Source organism: Bubalus bubalis, chromosome 12 (genome assembly GCF_019923935.1).
Source record: "Bubalus bubalis isolate 160015118507 breed Murrah chromosome 12, NDDB_SH_1, whole genome shotgun sequence".
NCBI classification, from domain to species: Eukaryota; Metazoa; Chordata; class Mammalia; order Artiodactyla; family Bovidae; genus Bubalus; species Bubalus bubalis.
Window position 1 is genome coordinate 43,799,639 of NC_059168.1, and position 19,617 is coordinate 43,819,255.

General features: G+C 43.1%; 1 protein-coding gene across 1 annotated transcript; it reads right to left on the reverse strand.

Moving 5' to 3' along the window:
* Positions 1-17,483: 17,483 nt before the first annotated feature.
* Positions 17,484-19,568, reverse strand: SOWAHC (sosondowah ankyrin repeat domain family member C). The gene has a single exon (XM_025261093.3). The coding sequence runs from the start codon at positions 18,713-18,715 to the stop codon at positions 17,555-17,557; it is 1,161 nt and encodes a 386-aa protein (XP_025116878.2). The 5' UTR covers positions 18,716-19,568; the 3' UTR covers positions 17,484-17,554.
* Between the last annotated feature and the right edge of the window lie 49 nt (positions 19,569-19,617).

Consider the following 19,617-nt stretch of genomic DNA (forward strand, 5'->3'; position numbering starts at 1 on the left):
GAGAAAAGAAGAGCTCAAGTTGTATCCTCTTCTTAGGGATCCAAAATTTGTGTGCAAAGTAAAGATGGTGGGGGACCAGGTGTCCAGAAGAGCCCTTCGTTCCTCAGTCTTCACGTTCAGGATGAATGGGCGAGATGAAGGCGTGCGCCTGAGAACAGATAGGTGGCCAGAAACCCGCAGCTCCAAGAGCTAGGGGCGCACAAGGCCCAGGCAAGCAGCAGAAAACTGTCAGACTTGTCAGGGCTGGGGACGGAGGCAGGGACGAGGCAGCGACCGGAAAGTGACACCACTGCCTGCATAGCTGGGAGAAGAGTGCCAGGCTTGGAAGGAGCCTAGCGCTGGCGACTAGTGGCCCAAGGTGAGGGCGGAGAGCAGTGGGCCATAGTCAGGAGGCTGTGGAAACCCTGGAGGCGGGCACGCACAGAGGCTCACAGGCTGGAAGCCCAACACCAGCTTTCCTTTGCTTCTTCAGTATCTGCATTAGGTATAACCCAGTAAAATGTGGATAAAGCATTTTAAGTCAAGGAGAGAGGCCAGCCTGAATTAAGGAAAATTCAAATACCCAAAAGTATAGAAGGAAGTGTTAGCTGGAATTCTGATGGGGATGCAAATGTTGGAGAAATTAGTAGTTTTTACTTTTCACCCTATCTGCTTCAAGCTACCCATGAGCATACATTTTTTTAAAATACAAAAACAGTAAATAAAACTAGGCATTTTTGTTCATTTGAAGTTCATGCATAATTAATTGGGTATCAAAATTGTAGCAAGTGACTCGTTGGTTTTTTAAGAGAAATTGCAAACAATGGAGCAAATATCTTTTGAAATACTGTTCTTAACTCACCCATCACCCTTTGTAGTGGAGCAAAGGTAAGCTTCTGCATATTCTGAAATGAGATTCCAAAATTCATAATTCAGTTCAGTCGCTCAGTTGTGTCCGACTCTGTGACCCCATGAATCGCAGCACGCCAGGCCTCCCTGTCCATCACCAATTCCCGGAGTTCACTCAAACTCACGTCCATCGAGTCGGTGATGCCATCCAACCATCTCATCCTCTGTCGTCCCCTTCTCCTCCTGTCCCCAATCCCTCCCAGCATCAGGGTCTTTTCCAATGAGTCAACTCGTCGCATGAGGTGGCCAAAGTATTGGAGTTTCAGCTTTAGCATCAGTCGTGAATTATAATTTTACTGTAAGGAAAGTAAATGCCGAGCTGCTGGTTTTCCTCCAGGTCCACCTGGAATCCCAGGACTACGAAGGACGGGAACCTTCAAGTAAAGCTCAAGTGCTCAGATAACTGGGTAGAGGCTGTGGCCGGAGGAGAAATATGACCACACCCTACACAGTGGAGCAACCCCACCATCTGAGCTAAGGAGATGCCCTTTTCCAGCCCAGATGAATCCTATCCTAGGTGAGATGAAGAAAACCAAACATCTAAAAGTCCAGTTGTATTCTTATTCCTGTGCAGGAACGGTATTAGGTGTACAAGTCAAGTCTGTCTCACCCACTAGTACTTATTGGTGATCTGTCGGGTCTCTTCCTCCACAGGGACTGTACACACTCTGCACTGCTGGGTGGTAGTCCTGCCTCTGTGCTCCCAGAGAAGTGGCACAGCTAGTGGTTGCCGCGCGGCCTGGGGGCCCAGCTGCTGGAGTTCAAGGCCAGGTTCTGCTGCCAACTCGCTTCGTGAACTTGGGCAAGTAGCCAGTTTCTGCCACTGACTGCTCATCAACAAATCAGAGATGCCAGAGTTGAGTGGGGGAGGGAGGTGGGAGAATTAAACAGCTTACTTTTTATAATGTGCTTAAAACCTTGCCTGGTTTACACAGTCATCCTCCTAGCAGAATGAATGGCTTTTACGCAAAGAACACCCTCAGCCAGGAGTCTGGAGAAGGCAATGGCACCCTACTCCAGTACTCTTGCCTGGAAAATCCCATGGACAGAGGAGCCTGGTGGGCTGCAGTCCATGGGGTCGCTAAGAGTTGGACACGACTGAGCTACTTCACTTTCACTTTTCACTTTCATGCATTGGAGAAGGAAATAGCAACCTACTCCAGTGCTCTTGCCTGGAGAGTCCCAGGGACGGGGGAGCCTGGTGGGCTGCCGTCTATGGGGTCGCACAGAGTCGGACACAACTGAAGCGACTTAGCAGCAGCCAGGAGTCACTCCCCTCTGTGCAAGTTGAGCTGCTAACTGCAACCAAGTGAGCCTTGTGAACATAAGCTCATCACAGACTGAATGTTTGTGTCCCCCAGAATTCATGCTGAAAGCCAAACTCCAAGGTGATACTGTGAGGAGGCGGGATCTTTTGGAGGGCTTCATCTCATGATGGGATTAGTGCCCTTGCCAGAGACCCTGTGCCAAGACACCAGAGGGATACGCAGAGCACACGGCCGCCAGTAACCAGGAAGCAGGCCCTCATTGGACACCAAGATGCTGAGGTCTTGATCTTGCACTGCCAGCCTCCATAACCGTGAGAAACGAGCTTCTGTTGTTTAAAAGCCACCTAATCTATGGGGTGCTCTTTCATCAGCCCAAACAGACTAAGACAAACATGATCACATTCATCAATGTTGGAGGGACTTCCCCGGTGGTCCAGTGGTTGGGAATCCACTTTCCAAGGTGGAGGACGCAGGTTTGATCCCTGGTCAGGAAACTAAGATTCCACATGCCTTGGGGCAACTAAGCCCACGCACCACAACTAGAGACCCTGAGTACTGCAAACTAAGACTCAATGCAGCCAAAAATGAGTAAATGTTAAACACACACACACACATACACACACACACAAACACTATACACTTCTGGACGGATCTCAAGAATTCTCAATTATATTTCTAGAATATTTAGCTCAACATTTCTTAGCGACCCAGAATATTCTAACAGGCACTTCCAGGTTCTTTGATAGAACAGCATATAACATTTATTTTAAAAAACACAAAACATATATTTAACTTCATTCTAACCCAGCCAAATTTGGGCTGAAGCTTTGGTCAGTGAGTGGTCTAGAGCAAAGTTTCTCAACACAGCATCAATCACAGGGGTGCTTTAAAATGATGTTTCACCTTTTCTGGTCCTCATGTAGCCCCTGACCAGTTATTTTCAAAGGCTGAGTGTTCTACCTCATGGGACAGATTCAGTTCAGTTCAGTCACTCAGTTGTGTCCAACTCTTTGCTTAAAATGATTATTAGAAAGCTCTCTAAGCTGAACTAAACTTCATCTCCCTGTTCTCTTGCTTTTGTGGCTTCACAGGACAAGTAGTCATTTGTATGCATGATAATACTTAGACTATTTAAAGCCATTTAAAGCAGATTCTCCTAGGGATTAGGTACTTGAATAAATTTGTAAGTAAAACTTCTTATAATCAAATTTACTGTTGAAAATCTCTTAAATTGCTTACAAAGTAAAATCCTAATAAAGCCGATTCCACCTCCAGGATCGAAACAGGTTGTTCTTTGGGCTGGGCTACAGATGGAGTGGTTGGCTGGCGGTGCAGTCACGCTGTAGGAAAAATTCTCACCTTTATTCAATTGGAATGAAAGCATATTATTGAAATTATCCATGTAATGCAACATTATGAAAAATTTCCTTAGCACTTCAACATGCCAGGCCTCGTGCCAGTGGGGGCACTTGTCACACATTCCCCAATAAATATGAAAAAGGGGTTAGTTGCTCAGTCGTGTCCGATTCTTTGCGATCCCATGGACGTAATTCACCTGGTTCCTCTGTCCATGGAATTCTCCAGGCAAGAATACTGGAATGAGTTGCCATTTCCTCCTCCAGGGGATCTTCCCGACCCAGAGATCAAACCCAGGTCTCCTGCATTGCAGGCAGATTTTTCATCCTCTGAGCCATCACGGGAAGCATAAATATGGAAAAGTGGACACTTTATTAACTGAATGGGGAAGCCCCTTCCTGGGACAAAACTGACATTTAAAGAGAAGATTAAGGAGAAAAAAGTTTGGTAACATGAAAACAATATTCTTCACTGGAAAAAAGATCAATAATGATGCAAACAACTGCTGCCATATCTTGAAAAACAGATATGGTTTTTCAAGAACCCTTGGTTCACAAAGGGTCACTTTCTAGCCCTCAAATTGTAACTATGTGACTCATCACTTAAGGAACAATGGATTCCAGCAAATTCCCAGAGTACTTTCAGGATTAACTTAAAAGAAACTAAATATTAATAATACCATGTATTTAGCAAAATAAAAAATATCTTTCACTAGGAAAAATTACAGATATGTTCACATGAACTCATCAATGAGCCCTTTTAAGATACACACTTCTAAGGAAAGAAGTTATTCTAGAAACAGAAACCTTGTTTTATGCATTGTCACAAAACATCAGCAACAACACTAAGTCCCAGCAGCAAGGGTAGCAGGATCTTCCTACAGGGAGGGATGAGGAAGTTGACAGCAAGGATTCACATGACACTTTGTATCTGCTGAACTTCATCAAAACAAAGATCAAGGGCAACCTTGATGAGGAAATTAATTAATTCATGTCCAGTGCTTGATGGATATTGAAGAGAATGGAAAAAGGCATTTCCTTCTTTCTTAAGCTTCTGACTGGGCATGAAGGGTTTATGGTAGCTGGTTTGTGCAAGAGTCATAGTTGTTTTTTTTTTAATTAATTTTTGAGTATAATTGATTTACAATGTTGTGTTAGTTTCAGGTGTACCCCAAAGTGATTCAGTTATACATACACATGTATCCCGTTTTTTAGATTCTTTCCCCATATGGGCCATTGCAGAGCACTGAGTAGAGTTCCCTGTGCTATAGAGTAGGTTCTTATTATCTGTTTTATATATAGTAGTGTGTTTATGTCAATCCCAATCTCCCAATTTATTCTTCCCCTTTTCCCCTTTGGTAACCATAAATTTGTTTTCTACATCTGTCTCTGTTTTGTAAATAGGCCCATCTGTACCACTTTTAAGATTCCACATACAAGTGATAGCATATATTTATCTTTCTCTGAATTACTTCATTCAGTATGATAATCTCCAGGTCCAACCATGTTGCTGCAAATGGCATTATTTCTCTCTTTCAATGGCTGAGTAATATCCCATTGCATATATGTACCGTATCTTCTTTATCCATTCCTCTGTCAATGGACATTTATGTTGCTTCCATGTCCTGGCTATGGTAAACAGAGCTGCTATGAACATTGGAGTGCATTATCCTTTCAAACCATGTTCTTCTCTGGATATGTGCCCAGTGGTGGGATTGTAGGATCATATGGTAGCTCTATTTTTAAATTTTTTATGGAACCTCCACCCTGGCTGTATCAAGTTACATTGCCACCAGCAGTGTAGGAGGGCTTTTCTTTTCTCCACACGCTTTCCAGTATTTGCTTGTGGATTTTTTGATGATGGCCATTCTGACTGGTATGAGGTGATACCTCATTGTGGATTTGATTTACATTTCTCTAATAATTAGTGACAGTGAGCATCTTTTCATATGCTTTTTGGCCATCTGTATGTCTTCTTTGGAGAAATGCCTCTTTAGATCTTCCACCCATTTTTTATTATTTTATATATATGTGTGTATATATATATTGAGCTGCATGAGCCATATGTATGTTTTAGAAACTAATCCCTGTTGGTCCCTTTGTTCACATTTTTTAAGGTAAAGGTATGACCCTCTCCTCTAGCTGAATCCTCCACCACTCATGCCCAACCAGAGCACTTTGGCTAAAACTTAGCAATTCAAAGTGCAGAAAAAAGGGAGGAGCCAAGATGGCGGAGGAGTAGGACGGGGAGAACACTTTCTCGCCCACAAATTCATCAAAAGAGCATTTAAACATCGAGTAAATTCCACAAAACAACTTCCGAATGCCGGCAGAGGACATCAGGCACCCAGAAAAGCAGCCCAACTCTTCGAAAGGAGGTAGGAAAAAATATAAAAGACAAAAAAGAGACAAAAGAGGGAGGGACGGAGTTCCGTCCCGGGAAGGGAGTCTTAAAAAGAGAGAAGTTTCCAAACACCAGGAAACCCTCTCACTGCCGAATCTGTGCCGAGCTTTGGAAGCACAGAGGGCAACATAAAAGGGAGGGGAAAAAAAAAAAAATAAACAATTAAAAATCGCGGATTGTGAGCCCTACGGGAACTCCCCCAGCGGAGAAGCAGCGCAGACGCCTGCACACGGCATTAGCAAGCGGGGGCTGGGCAGGGAAGTGCGGCACGGGCTGTGTCCCTTAGAGTAAGAATCGGGCCGAATGTCCTGAGCGCTATCTGAGCGAAATAATTTGGGCTAGCAAACCAGACTGTGGGATATCTACCACGCGAAAAGCCAGCCCTAACCTAAGACACCGCCAGGCCCGCGCACAGAACAAAGGACTGAACAGAGATAGCCGGCTGCAGACCTCCCCCTCCGGTGACAGGCAACCAGAGCCGGAAGGGGGCAATCGCAGCCCCAGAGAGACACTATCTATAAAACTGTAAGCAGGCTTCTTTGCTAACTAAAACTTCTTGGGGGTCTGGATGGTCAACATCTGCCTGAGAAGGCGCGCCGGTTTTACACCCAGATAACCGAGTGGCGGGGAGGCGATAAGTCGCAGCATTGGCGCCCGCCAAGCACCTCATCGCCTGAGCTGCTCGACCTGGGAAGAACACAAAACGCAGGCCCAACCGAGTCTGCGCCTCTGAGGACTACCCGAGTGACTGAACCTGAGCGGCTTGGACCTGGGAGCTCAGTCCAGGGCCGGCCTCTGATTGTTCCCGGCGGAACAACCTAGAGCCCAAGCAGTGTGGGCAGGGAGGTTACACGCGCCGTGAGCGGGGGCAGACCCAGTGTGGCCGAGGCACTTCGAGCGCACGCCAGTGTTATCTGTTTGCAGCACCCCTCCCTCCCTCCCCACAGCGCGGCTGAACAAGTGAGCCTAAATTAAAAAAAAAAAAAAAAAAATAGGGTCCTCCACCGTCCCCTTTGTGTCAGGGCGGGAACCAGACACTGAAGAGACCAGCAAACAGAAGAAGCTCTAACAGAGGGAAACGCCTTGGAAGCTACATGCCATAGATTAAAACCCTGTGGTTACTACGGATTACATAGGAAGGGGCCTATAGATCTTGAGAAATATAAGTCGGACTAAGGAACTGCCAAAAATGAACTGAACCCACAATACTCACAACAAAACCAGAGAAAGACCTAGATATATTTTTACTATTTTTACGATCAATCTTTCTTTCTTTCTTTTTTTTTTAATTAAAAAAAAATTTTTTTTAAGTCCTCTATTGTCCTTTAATTTTCACTTTTATAACTATTACTTTGCAAAAAAAAAAAAAAAAAAAAAAAGACCCTATTTTTTTTTTTTTTTTCTTCTTCAGCAAACTTCATATATATATTTTATAATTTTTTGACCGTGGTTTTTTTTTTTTTTTCTTTTTTCTTTTTCTTCTTTTCTTTAACATTGCATTTTTGAAATTCCAAACTCTACTCTAGATTTTTAATTTTAGCCTTTTGATATATGTTATCAATTTTGTACCTATAGTTTTTTTCATAATTGCTGTGACTTTTTTTTTTTTTTTTCCTCTGTTTCTTTCTCTTCTTCTTTTATATAACATCGTATATCTGCAATTCCAAACTCTACTCAAGATTTTTAATTTATGCTTTTTGGTATTTGATATCAATTTTGTACCTGTATTTTCTTTATAATTTTTGCGACATTGTTTTTGTTGGTTTGTTTGTTTTCTCTCTTTATTTTTCTTCTTCTTCTTTTTTTTTTTTTTTTTTTAACGTTGCATTTTTGAAATTCCAAACTCTACTCTGGATTTTTAATTTTTGCTGTTTGGTATTAGTTATCAATTTTGTACCTGTAGTTTCTTTATTACTTTCACGACCTTGTTTGTTTTTCTTTGTTCGTTTTTTCTCTCTTTCTTTTCCTTCTCCTTTTCATTAACATCGCATTTTTGAAATTCCAAACTCTACTCTAATTTCTAATTTTTGTTTTTATGTATTTGTTACCAATTTTGTACCTTTAAGAAGCCAATCTTCAGGACCCATTTTTCACTAGTGTACGAGATTACTGGCTTGACTGCTCTCTCCCCCTTTGGACTCCCCATTTTCTCCACCAGGTCACCTGTATCTCCTCCCTAACCCCTCTCTACTCTACCCAACTCTGTGAATTTCTGTGTGTTCCAGACGGTGGAGAACACTTAAGGAACTGATTACTGGCTGGATCTGTCTCCCGCCTTTTCATTTCCCCCTTTTATCCTTCTGGCCACCTCTGTCTCCTGCCTCCTTCTTCTCTTCCCTGTATAACTCCGTGAACATCTCTGAGTGGTCCAGTTGTGGAGTGCACATAAGGAAGTGACTACTGGCTAGCCCACTCTCTCCACTATTGATTCCACCTCATCTCATTTGGGTCACCTCTAACTCCCTCCTCCCTCTTCTCTTCTCCACGTAACGCTGTGAACCTCTCTGAGTGACCCTCACAGTAGAGAAACTTTTCATCTTTAACGTAGATGTTTTATCAGTGGTGCTGTATAGAAGGAGAAGTTTTGAAACTACTGTAAAATTAAGACCGATAACTGGAAGTAGGAGGCTTAAGTCCAATCCCTGACTCCAGGGAACTCCTGACTCCAAGGAACATTCATTGACAGGAGCTCATCAAACGCCTCCATACCGACACTGAAACCAAGCACCACACAAGGGCCAACAAGTTCCAGGGAAAGACATAACAAGCAAATTCTCCAGCAACAAAGGAACACAGCCCTGAACTTCAAGATACAGGCTGCCCAAAGTCACCCCAAAACCATAGACATCTCATAACTCATTACTGGACATTTCATTACACTCCAGAGAGAAGAAATACAGCTCCATCCACCAGAACATCGACACAAGCTTCCCTAACCAGGAAACCTTGACAAGCCACCTGTACAAACCCACACACAGCGAGGAAACGCCACAATAAAGAGAACTCCACAAACTGCCAGAATACAGAAAGGACACCCCAAACTCAGCAATTTAAACAAGATGAAGAGACAGAGGAATAGCCAGCAGATAAAGGAACAGGATAAATGCCCACCAAACCAAACCAAAGAGGAAGAGATAGGGAATCTACCTGATAAAGAATTCCGAATAATGATAGTGAAATTGATCCAAAATCTTGAAATTAAAATGGAATCACAAATAAATAGCCTGGAGGCAAGGATTGAGAAGATGCAAGAAAGGTTTAACAAGGACTTAGAAGAAATAAAAAAGAGTCAATATATAATGAATAATGCAATAAGTGAAATTAAAAACACTCTGGAGGCAACAAATAGTAGAATAACAGAGGCAGAAGATAGGATTAGTGAATTAGAAGATAGAATGGTAGAAATAAATGAATCAGAGAGGATAAAAGAAAAACGAATTAAAAGAATGAGGACAATCTCAGAGACCTCCAGGACAATATTAAACGCTACAACATTCGAATCATAGGGGTCCCAGAAGAAGAAGACAAAAAGAAAGACCATGAGAAAATACTTGAGGAGATAATAGTTGAAAACTTCCCTAAAATGGGGAAGGAAATAATCACCCAAGTCCAAGAAACCCAGAGAGTCCCAAACAGGATAAACCCAAGGCGAAACACCCCAAGACACATAGTAATCAAATTAACAAAGATCAAACACAAAGAACAAATATTAAAAGCAGCAAGGGAAAAACAACAAATAACACACAAGGGAATTCCCATAAGGATAACAGCTGATCTTTCAATAGAAACTCTTCAAGCCAGGAGGGAATGGCAAGACATACTTAAAATGATGAAAGAAAATAATCTACAGCCCAGATTATTGTACCCAGCAAGGATCTCATTCAAGTATGAAGGAGAAATCAAAAGCTTTTCAGACAAGCAAAAGCTGAGAGAATTCTGCACCACCAAACCAGCTCTCCAACAAATACTAAAGGATATTCTCTAGACAGGAAACACAAAAATTGTGTATAAATTCGAACCCAAAACAATAAAGTAAATGGCAACGGGGTCATACTTATCAGTAATTACCTTAAACGTAAATGGGTTGAATGCCCCAACCAAAAGACAAAGACTGGCTGAATGGATACAAAAACAAGACCCCTGCATATGTTGTCTACAAGAGACCCACCTCAAAACAGGGGACACATACAGACTGAAAGTGAAGGGCTGGAAAAAGATTTTCCATGCGAATAGGGACCAAAAGAAAGCAGGAGTAGCAATACTCATATCAGATAAAATAGACTTTAAAACAAAGACTGTGAAAAGAGACAAAGATGGTCACTACATAATGATCAAAGGATCAATCCAAGAAGAAGATATAACAATTATAAATATATATGCACCCAACACGGGAGCACCGCAGTATGTAAGACAAATGCTAACAAGTATGAAAGAAGAAATTAACAATAACACAATAATAGTGGGAGACTTTAATACCCCACTCACACCTATGGATAGATCAACTAAACAGAAAATTAACAAGGAAACACAAACTTTAAACGATACAATAGACCAGTTAGACCTAATTGATATCTATAGGACATATCATCCCAAAACAATGAATTTCACCTTCTTCTCAAGCGCACATGGAACCTTCTCCAGGATAGATCACATCCTGGGCCATAAAGCTAGCCTTGGTAAATTCAAAAAAATAGAAATCATTCCAAGCATCTTTTCTGACCACAATGCAGTAAGATTAGATCTCAATTACAGGAGAAAAACTATTAAAAAATCCAACATATGGAGGCTGAACAACACGCTGCTGAATAACCAACAAATCACAGAAGAAATCAAAAAAGAAATCAAAATTTGCATAGAAACGAATGAAAATGAAAACACAACAACCCAAAACCTGTGGGACACGGTAAAAGCAGTCCTAAGGGGAAAGTTCATAGCAATACAGGCACACCTCAAGAAACAAGAAAAAAGTCAAATAAATAACCTAACTCTACACCTAAAGCAACTAGAAAAGGAAGAAATGAAGAACCCCAGGGTTAGTAGAAGGAAAGAAATCTTAAAAATTAGAGCAGAAATAAATGCAAAAGAAACAAAAGAGACCATAGCAAAAATCAACAAAACCAAAAGCTGGTTCTTTGAAAGGATAAATAAAATTGACAAACCATTAGCCAGACTCATCAAGAAACAAAGGGAGAAAAATCAAATCAATAAAATTAGAAATGAAAATGGAGAGATCACAACAGACAACACAGAAATACAAAGGATCATAAGAGACTACTATCAACAATTATATGCCAATAAAATGGACAACGTGGAAGAAATGGACAAATTCTTAGAAAAGTACAACTTTCCAAAACTCGATCAGGAAGAAATAGAAAATCTTAACAGACCCATCACAAGCACGGAAATTGAAACTGTAATCAAAAATCTTCCAGCAAACAAAAGCCCAGGTCCAGACGGCTTCACAGCTGAATTCTACCAAAATTTAGAGAAGAGCTAACACCTATCCTGCTCAAACTCTTCCAGAAAATTGCAGAGGATGGTAAACTTCCAAACTCATTCTATGAGGCCACCATCACCCTAATACCAAAACCTGACAAAGATCCCACAAAAAAAGAAAACTACAGGCCAATATCACTGATGAACATAGATGCAAAAATCCTTAACAAAATTCTAGCAATCAGAATCCAACAACACATTAAAAAGATCATACACCATGACCAAGTGGGCTTTATCCCAGGGATGCAAGGATTCTTCAATATCCGCAAATCAATCAATGTAATACACCACATTAACAAATTGAAAAATAAAAACCATATGATTATCTCAATAGATGCAGAGAAAGCCTTTGACAAAATTCAACATCCATTTATGATCAAAACTCTCCAGAAAGCAGGAATAGAAGGAACCTACCTCAACATAATCAAAGCTATATATGACAAACCCACAGCAAACATTATCCTCAATGGTGAAAAATTGAAAGCATTTCCTCTAAAGTCAGGAACAAGACAAGGGTGCCCACTTTCACCATTACTATTCAACATAGTTTTGGAAGTTTTGGCCACAGCAATCAGAGCAGAAAAAGAAATAAAAGGAATCCAAATTGGAAAAGAAGAAGTAAAGCTCTCACTGTTTGCAGATGACATGATCCTCTACATAGAAAACCCTAAAGACTCCACCAGAAAATTACTAGAACTAATCAATGACTATAGTAAAGTTGCAGGATATAAAATCAACACACAGAAATCCCTTGCATTCCTATACACTAATAATGAGAAAACAGAAAGAGAAATTAAGGAAACAATTCCATTCACCATGGCAACGGAAAGAATAAAATACTTAGGAATATATCTACCTAAAGAATCTAAAGACCTATATATAGAAAACTATAAACACTGGTGAAAGAAATCAAAGAGGACACTAACAGATGGAGAAATATACCATGTTCATGGATTGGAAGAATCAATGTAGTGAAAATGAGTATACTACCCAAAGCAATCTATAGATTCAATGCAATCCCTATCAAGCTACCAACAGCATTCTTCACAGAGCTAGAACAAATAATTTCACAATTTGTATGGAAAAACAAAAAACCTCGAATAGCCAAAGCGATCTTGAGAAAGAAGAATGGAACTGGAGGAATCAACCTACCTGACTTCAGGCTCTACTACAAAGCCACAGTTATCAAGACAGTATGGTACTGGCACAAAGACAGAAATATAGATCAATGGAACAAAATAGAAAGCCCAGAGATAAATCCACGCACATATGGACACCTTATCTTCGACAAAGGAGGCAAGAATATACAATGGATTAAAGACAATCTCTTTAACAAGTGGTGCTGGGAACTCTGGTCAACCACTTGTAAAAGAATGAAACTAGAACACTTTCTAACACCATACACAAAAATAAACTCAAAATGGATTAAAGATCTAAACGTAAGACCAGAAACTATAAAACTCCTAGAGGAGAACATAGGCAAAACACTCTCTGACATACATCACAGCAGGATCCTCTATGACCCACCTCCCAGAATATTGGAAATAAAAGCAAAAATAAACAAATGGGACCTAATTAACCTTAAAAGCTTCTGCACATCAAAGGAAACTATTAGCAAGGTGAAAAGACAGCCTTCAGAATGGGAGAAGATAATAGCAAATGAAGCAACTGACAAACAACTAATCTCGAGAATATACAAGCAACTCCTACAGCTCAACTCCAGAAAAATAAATGACCCAATCAAAAAATGGGCCAAAGAACTAAATAGACATTTCTCCAAAGAAGACATAAAGATGGCTAACAAACACATGAAAAGATGCTCAACATCACTCATTATCAGAGAAATGCAAATCAAAACCACTATGAGGTACCATTTCACACCAGTCAGAATGGCTGCAATCCAAAAGTCTACAAGTAATAAATGCTGGAGAGGGTGTGGAGAAAAGGGAACCCTCTTACACTGTTGGTGGGAATGCAAACTAGTGCAGCCACTATGGAGAACAGTGTGGAGATTCCTTAAAAAACTGGAAATAGACATGCCTTATGATCCAGCAATCCCACTGCTGGGCATACACACTGAGAAAACCAGAAGGGAAAGAGACACGAGTACCCCAATGTTCATCGCAGCACTGTTTATAATAGCCAGGACATGGAAGCAACCTAGATGTCCATCAGCAGATGAATGGATAAGAAAGCTGTGGTACATATACACAATGGAGTATTATTCAGCCATTAAAAAGAATACATTTGAATCAGTTCTAATGAGGTGGATGAAACTGGAGCCTATTATACAGAGTGAAGTAAGCCAGAAAGAAAAACACCAATACAGTATACTAACGCATATATATGGAATTTAGAAAGATGGTAACAATAACCCTGTGTACGAGACAGCAAAAGAGACACTGATGTATAGAACAGTCTTATGGACTCTGTGGGAGAGGGAGAGGGTGGGAAGATTTGGGAGAATGGCATTGAAACATGTAAATATCATGTATGAAATGAGTTGCCAGTCCAGGTTCGATGCACGATACTGGATGCTTGGGGCTGGTGCACTGGGACGACCCAGAGGGATGGAATGGGGAGGGAGGAGGGAGGAGGGTTCAGGATGGGGAACACATGTATACCTGTGGCGGATTCATTTTGATATTTGGCAAATCTAATACAGTTATGTAAAGTTTAAAAATAAAATAAAATTAAAAAAAAAAAAAAAAAAACAAAGTGCAGAAAAGATAATGCTGTGGAAGAGCGCTGAGTCTTGAGGTCCTCTTGCCATTGCTTGTGCTGAACAGCACCAACTTTCATTCCACCTGTAATTAGGGATATATGGCCAGTGACTTAAGGGATAGAAAAAGGACAGATGGAAACTTAAACAAGCACTGTATGAAATGTAAAACCCCATAAAATTATAAAAGATAAAAGACTACAGCAATTTAGACAATTCAGAGGGAAAATCTAATGTGAATCTTTTATTCTGACAAAACAAACTTCATAGATTTTACTTTCTGAACTCCCAAAGTTTCACTTATTTGAAAAATAAAAGACAAGGCCTTCTGGATGCCAAGATTTCAGACATGAATAAAATAGCACCACATGTTTAGGTTGTATAAGTTAGCTGCACTTTATATACCATAACAGTGAAGGGAGCTGTGACAGACTCACCAGTCTCCACTGCACCTGGAAGAAACACATGGACATACCTGGATTTTCTAACCAGTTTTATATCGACAACCTCTGAGTAACTGACATACATATTTCCATTAATGGCAGGCATAACTCCACAAATACCAAACTATATAAATCACTTGCTTTTCATAATCTGGAAAATTCAAAAAAAAAAATTTGGAAATTAAAAAAAAAAAAAGAGAAACAGAGTTAAGTAGCTGAAAATGCTGTACTTACTACACACAAGTACCTCATGACAAGGAATGCTAGAAATTGTTCCCCTAGGAATGATTTTTGAAACTTTAAAGTACATTTTATCAGAAAAGCAAGTTAGGAATTGATTCAGTTTCTAAAGATCTAGCAAATTATAGATTTTATGCAATTAGGTACTAACAACAACCCTGGAAAATTCCATGGACAGAGGAACCTGGCAGGCAACAGTCCATGGGGTTGTAAGAGTCAGACATGCCTGAGTGACTAAACCAACCATACACATTTAAGAGATTAACACTGTTCAGGAGAACATAGAGGTGGTTCTGCAGTGTTTTTATGTCTCACTTCAGCTTCACACGTCTGTAAGCCTAAGACTTGGTGACAAATTACAACTTATCCTGTACTAGATAGGAACCTATTTTTAATTTATACAAAATTAGATTGTTTTTCACCTAAATGTATGGATAAAAGTGCTTCTCAAATGTACATAGCCCACTTCTGTAATCCTAAAACAAAACTAAAGGCACAGGAATGGACAATACTTTGTTTTATATGAATACTTTTCATTAGCCTTTAAACAAATTCAACTACTATCTAGAGAGGTGTGACCAATTTGTTACAAATTTCTACAATTTGGGAAATTAAAGATTTAAGAACTCTCTAAACACTGCAGTTGTGTGCAATTCGTGTACTGGTTCATTCACTCTGCAAGCTGTGAACTCACTCTGTCATCTCCGTAGGCTGCAAAATGCATGTTTCAGGAACTGTCTTTTTTTCTTACAAGGAAAAGACCAAGGGAGAAGGAGTTTTTGGAATTAGATCTCTCTCAAATTGCTTTGAATCCTGTTACCAGTGAATTTAATATGTTTCTGAATTAAATTTAACAATAATTGTAAAGACATTCACCCTAGCATATTTGAATGAAATGTAATTAAGTACACTTAAGTCTTTAATTGCAATGACTGATATTTTTCACTTATATACAAAAGGATTCAATAGCCAGCAGCATTTAAATATAGAAAATGTCCCATCTATTATCTTTCCCTTTTTTAGAAAGTGCTATTTTTAACTGGGTAGATTTACTAGCCAGCTTCCCAATACCTTCATTCTATGTCTCTAATAGATTCAAAGAAACATGAAAACTAAAAGGATTTAGTATTTTAAACATTTGCAGAACACTGCTACAAAGTATTGAGATTATGAATGTATTTCATTAGAAAATAAAAAGTGTACCATTTGTGAGAATCATTAAGTTGATTTAATAATTACTTCATAGAAGCATCAGCTAACATTTACATCAATTTTTGCTCATCACCTAAACCAGAAACAGCTTCCGTAGGCAGTTCAACTCTAAGCACAAAGAGGGTCACATCAAGTAGAACCAACGGTTGTATAAGCCCTGGAACAAAAACTCCTAAAATTCAGACTTTTACAAGAGCAAAACAAGTTTGTGAGAATAAGAACCAGAGGCAATTATTTTCCTAGAAGTACCATAGATTGCTACAAGTGTTTTCTTAAATAAAAACTTGTGTAGTCATTAAAGTGAAAGTCGCTCAGTTGAGTCCGACTCTTTGAGACCCCATGGATTATACAGTCCACGGAATTCTCCAGGCCAGAATATTGGAGTAGGGTAGCCTTTCCCTTCTCCAGGGGATCTTTCCAACCCAGGGATCAAACCCAGGTCTCGGGCATTGCAGGTGGATTCTTCAACAGTTGTGCCACAAGGGAAGCCCAAGAATACTGGAGGGGGTAACCTATCCCTTCTCCAGTGGATCTTCCCCACCCAGGAATTGAACTGGGGTCTCTTCATTGCAGGTGGATTCTTTACCAACTGAGCTATCAGGGAAGCCCTGTAGTTATTAATAATGTACCTTAATACTGAATGCAGGGGTATTAGAGATTGTTAAGAGGAAACCACCCAACAGATTAACTCAAAAGTGAACGCTGGCCATATCTTCAGTTCAGTAGTTAAAGCTGAAACAGCTTTTGAAGAGTTGAACACAACTTACAAGTAGGGTACCAACAGAATTCCCAATTGTATTCACATTATTCCCTAATTAGTATTTGTGCATGTAAACTCTGACCTGGCCATCAGTAGTATCTTAAAGCAAATGCAATTAGTAAAAACAGACGGCAGTGTGTAGTTTTGTTTACACTTACAAATACTACCAGTTCATTACTACTTGCATGTCTTGTTGCTCTTGGAAGAGTGCAAAGTGAAAGTGAGAGTCGCTCATACGTGTCCGACTCTTCGGGACCCCATGGACTATACGGTCCACAGAATTCTCCAGGCCAGAATACTGGAGTGGGTAGCCTTTCCCTTCTCCAGGGGGATCTGCCCAACCCAGGGATCGAACCCTAGTCTCCTGCATTGCAGTTGGATCTTGACCAGCTGAGCCACAAAGGGAAGCTCTTGGAAGAGTAACCACTTTTAAAAAGATACTGCAAAGTGCAATATTCCTTACTTTGCATGGCATCCGGCAATGTTTAAATCAAAGGAACCTGCAATCATCAACTCTGCACCGGATTTAGATATATTACTAGTTCTCCAAACAGCGACTCCAGGGCAGAGAGGCTGCAGGGGGCAGGGGACCAAGGTCAAGGTTGGAGGAATCACTTGGAAAGCCACGGCAGCCACATTGCTGGGGAGACCCCTCGGATTAAGAATACAACCTTCAGCGTCTTTTCTGGTCTCACTTTCTTGTCTACATCTAGTATCCTATTCCTCACGGCAAACAAGTCTCAGAACTTTCTAAAAGAAATGATTTTTACCCAAATACATTGGACTTGGGTCTCAATTTGAAAGAGGACGAGTGGCCTTTAAGAGATCGGTCCTCTTCCTCGTCCTCCCCCTCCTCCAGAGGCTGCTCTGGGTCTCTGAAAGAGGGTGTGGTGTGGATGATCTGGGTTCGGAAACGGATTTTGTTGAGTCTGGGTTTCATCCGCCCACTAGAGCTGCCCGAGGCTTTGCGATTCGGCTCCTTCGCTTTGCCGGCAGTCAATCCCTCGGCCAGGTGGTGGTGATGGTCCCCGCCGTCCTCCAGAGCGTGGGAGAGCCTGCCGGAGATGAGGTGCGAGGGTAGCACCCTCGAGAGCCTCCAGCGCCCTCCCCCGCTGCCCGCCGCGCTCTCGCCTTCGTCCTCGTCCAGGGCGCCCACCAGCGTCCGGATCTCCTCGGCGGTGCTCGGGCTCAGGTACTGCGAGGCCTTCCTGCCGCTGTAATCGCGAACGTCCACATCCGCGTCGTAGGCCCCCACCAGCAGCTTCACCACCTCCACGTGCCCATGCATGGCCGCCAGATGCAGCGCGGTGTAGCCGCCGCTCGTGCGCGCGTTGATGTTCACCGGCAGCCGGTGCTGGCCCGCGAAGCGTACCAGCAGGGCCAGCAGCTCCTGCTGGCCGTGCTTGGCTGCCCAATGCAGGCAGGTAAAGCCGGTGATGAAGTCGCGCTTGGCCAGCAGTCCAGGCTCACAGGCCAGCAGCCCCTCCAGGCTGTCCCAGCGGCCGTCGGCGGCCGACAGCATCCACGCGTGCTCCAGCGGATCCAGCGTCAGAGAGCCCGCGCCCTCCTCCTCGGCCGCCGCGCCGTCCGCGCCCCCGGGGCCGCGCCGCAGCTGAGGAGAGCCGCCTGCAGCCGGGTCCCGGGGCGCGGTGCGGCCCGGCCGCGGCGTGGGGGGCGCATCGCCCAGCGCTTCGGGCCGCGCACCTTCCCCCACCAGACCACCGCGAGGTCGCCTTCCGAGCGGCGCGCTCGGGGTGCCTTCCACCGGGTCGAAGGGGTCCGCGCGGTCTCCCGCCGCGTCCTCTGGCTCCTTGGGGCGGGCGCGGACGCTGGCGCGCTGTTCGGGCGATCCGCCCAGGGCGCCCCCAACCGGCTGCTCCACCTCGGCCTGCCGATCCCGAGCCCTGTACTCGGCGGGTCCCTCCATCTCGATAGCGTACCTGGTTGGCTCCGGACCTACGCGGCGGCCACTCCACCACAAGTTCCTAGCGCGCCGCAGCCGCGGGACTAACAGCCACCGCCCCCCTGCCTCGCCCGCGGACACGCCCCCGTCGGGGGCCCCACCCACTTCCGGCCTCCCCGGAGGCGGCCTTACAGCTCCCGCGGGCCCCGCCCCACTCCACCCCACCTCTTTTGGGTCCTCGAACCGGCTGCATTCAGCGCCTTCCCTTGGACACGCCTGGCCCCGCCCACTTCCGGCCCCTACACAGGCAGCAATGGCCGCTCCCCCCAGAGGACACGCCCTGACACGCCCACTTCCGGCCCCGTAGAGCCGCAATCAGTGCTTCAGCCCGGCCCAAAGGTCTGAGGAGCCATGGCTGCTCTTCCCCGCCTCTTTTTCTAACAGCAGTTGTGCTCCATCCTCTCCCAGGCACTGACTGGTCATTCTCTAAAATAGGGATCCCCAACTTCTGGGATCTAGTGCCTGATGATCTTAAGTGGAACTGATATTATAATAATAATAGAAAGTGTACAATAAATATGTGTGTATATTTGTGTGTATAACTGTGTATAGATCATTCCGAACCCATCTTCCCCCTCCCCCCATCTGTGAAAATATCTTCCATGAAAGGGTCCCTGGTGCCAGAAAGGTTCGAGACCGCTGCTCTAAAACATCTAGGCACTCCTGTGACAGACCCAATTCGAGGAGGTGTCTGGGAGCCCTGACTCGCAGCCCGCCCAGGGGCCCCCAGCTCAATGGAGGCTGCTGGACCCCTCCTCTCATCTCCCTTCCCCTCCCTTCTGGACTCCCGCTCCCCGTGCCATCCCGCTCAGCCCCACGTCACTGAGGCCACAAGACCCCTCCCGTCAGTTCTCCTCCCCTCCCTA

Excerpts from the sequence above, each read along its gene's own strand:
- SOWAHC (XM_025261093.3), bottom strand. The coding sequence starts at position 18,715 with ATGGAGGGACCCGCCGAGTACAGGGCTCGGGATCGGCAGGCCGAGGTG.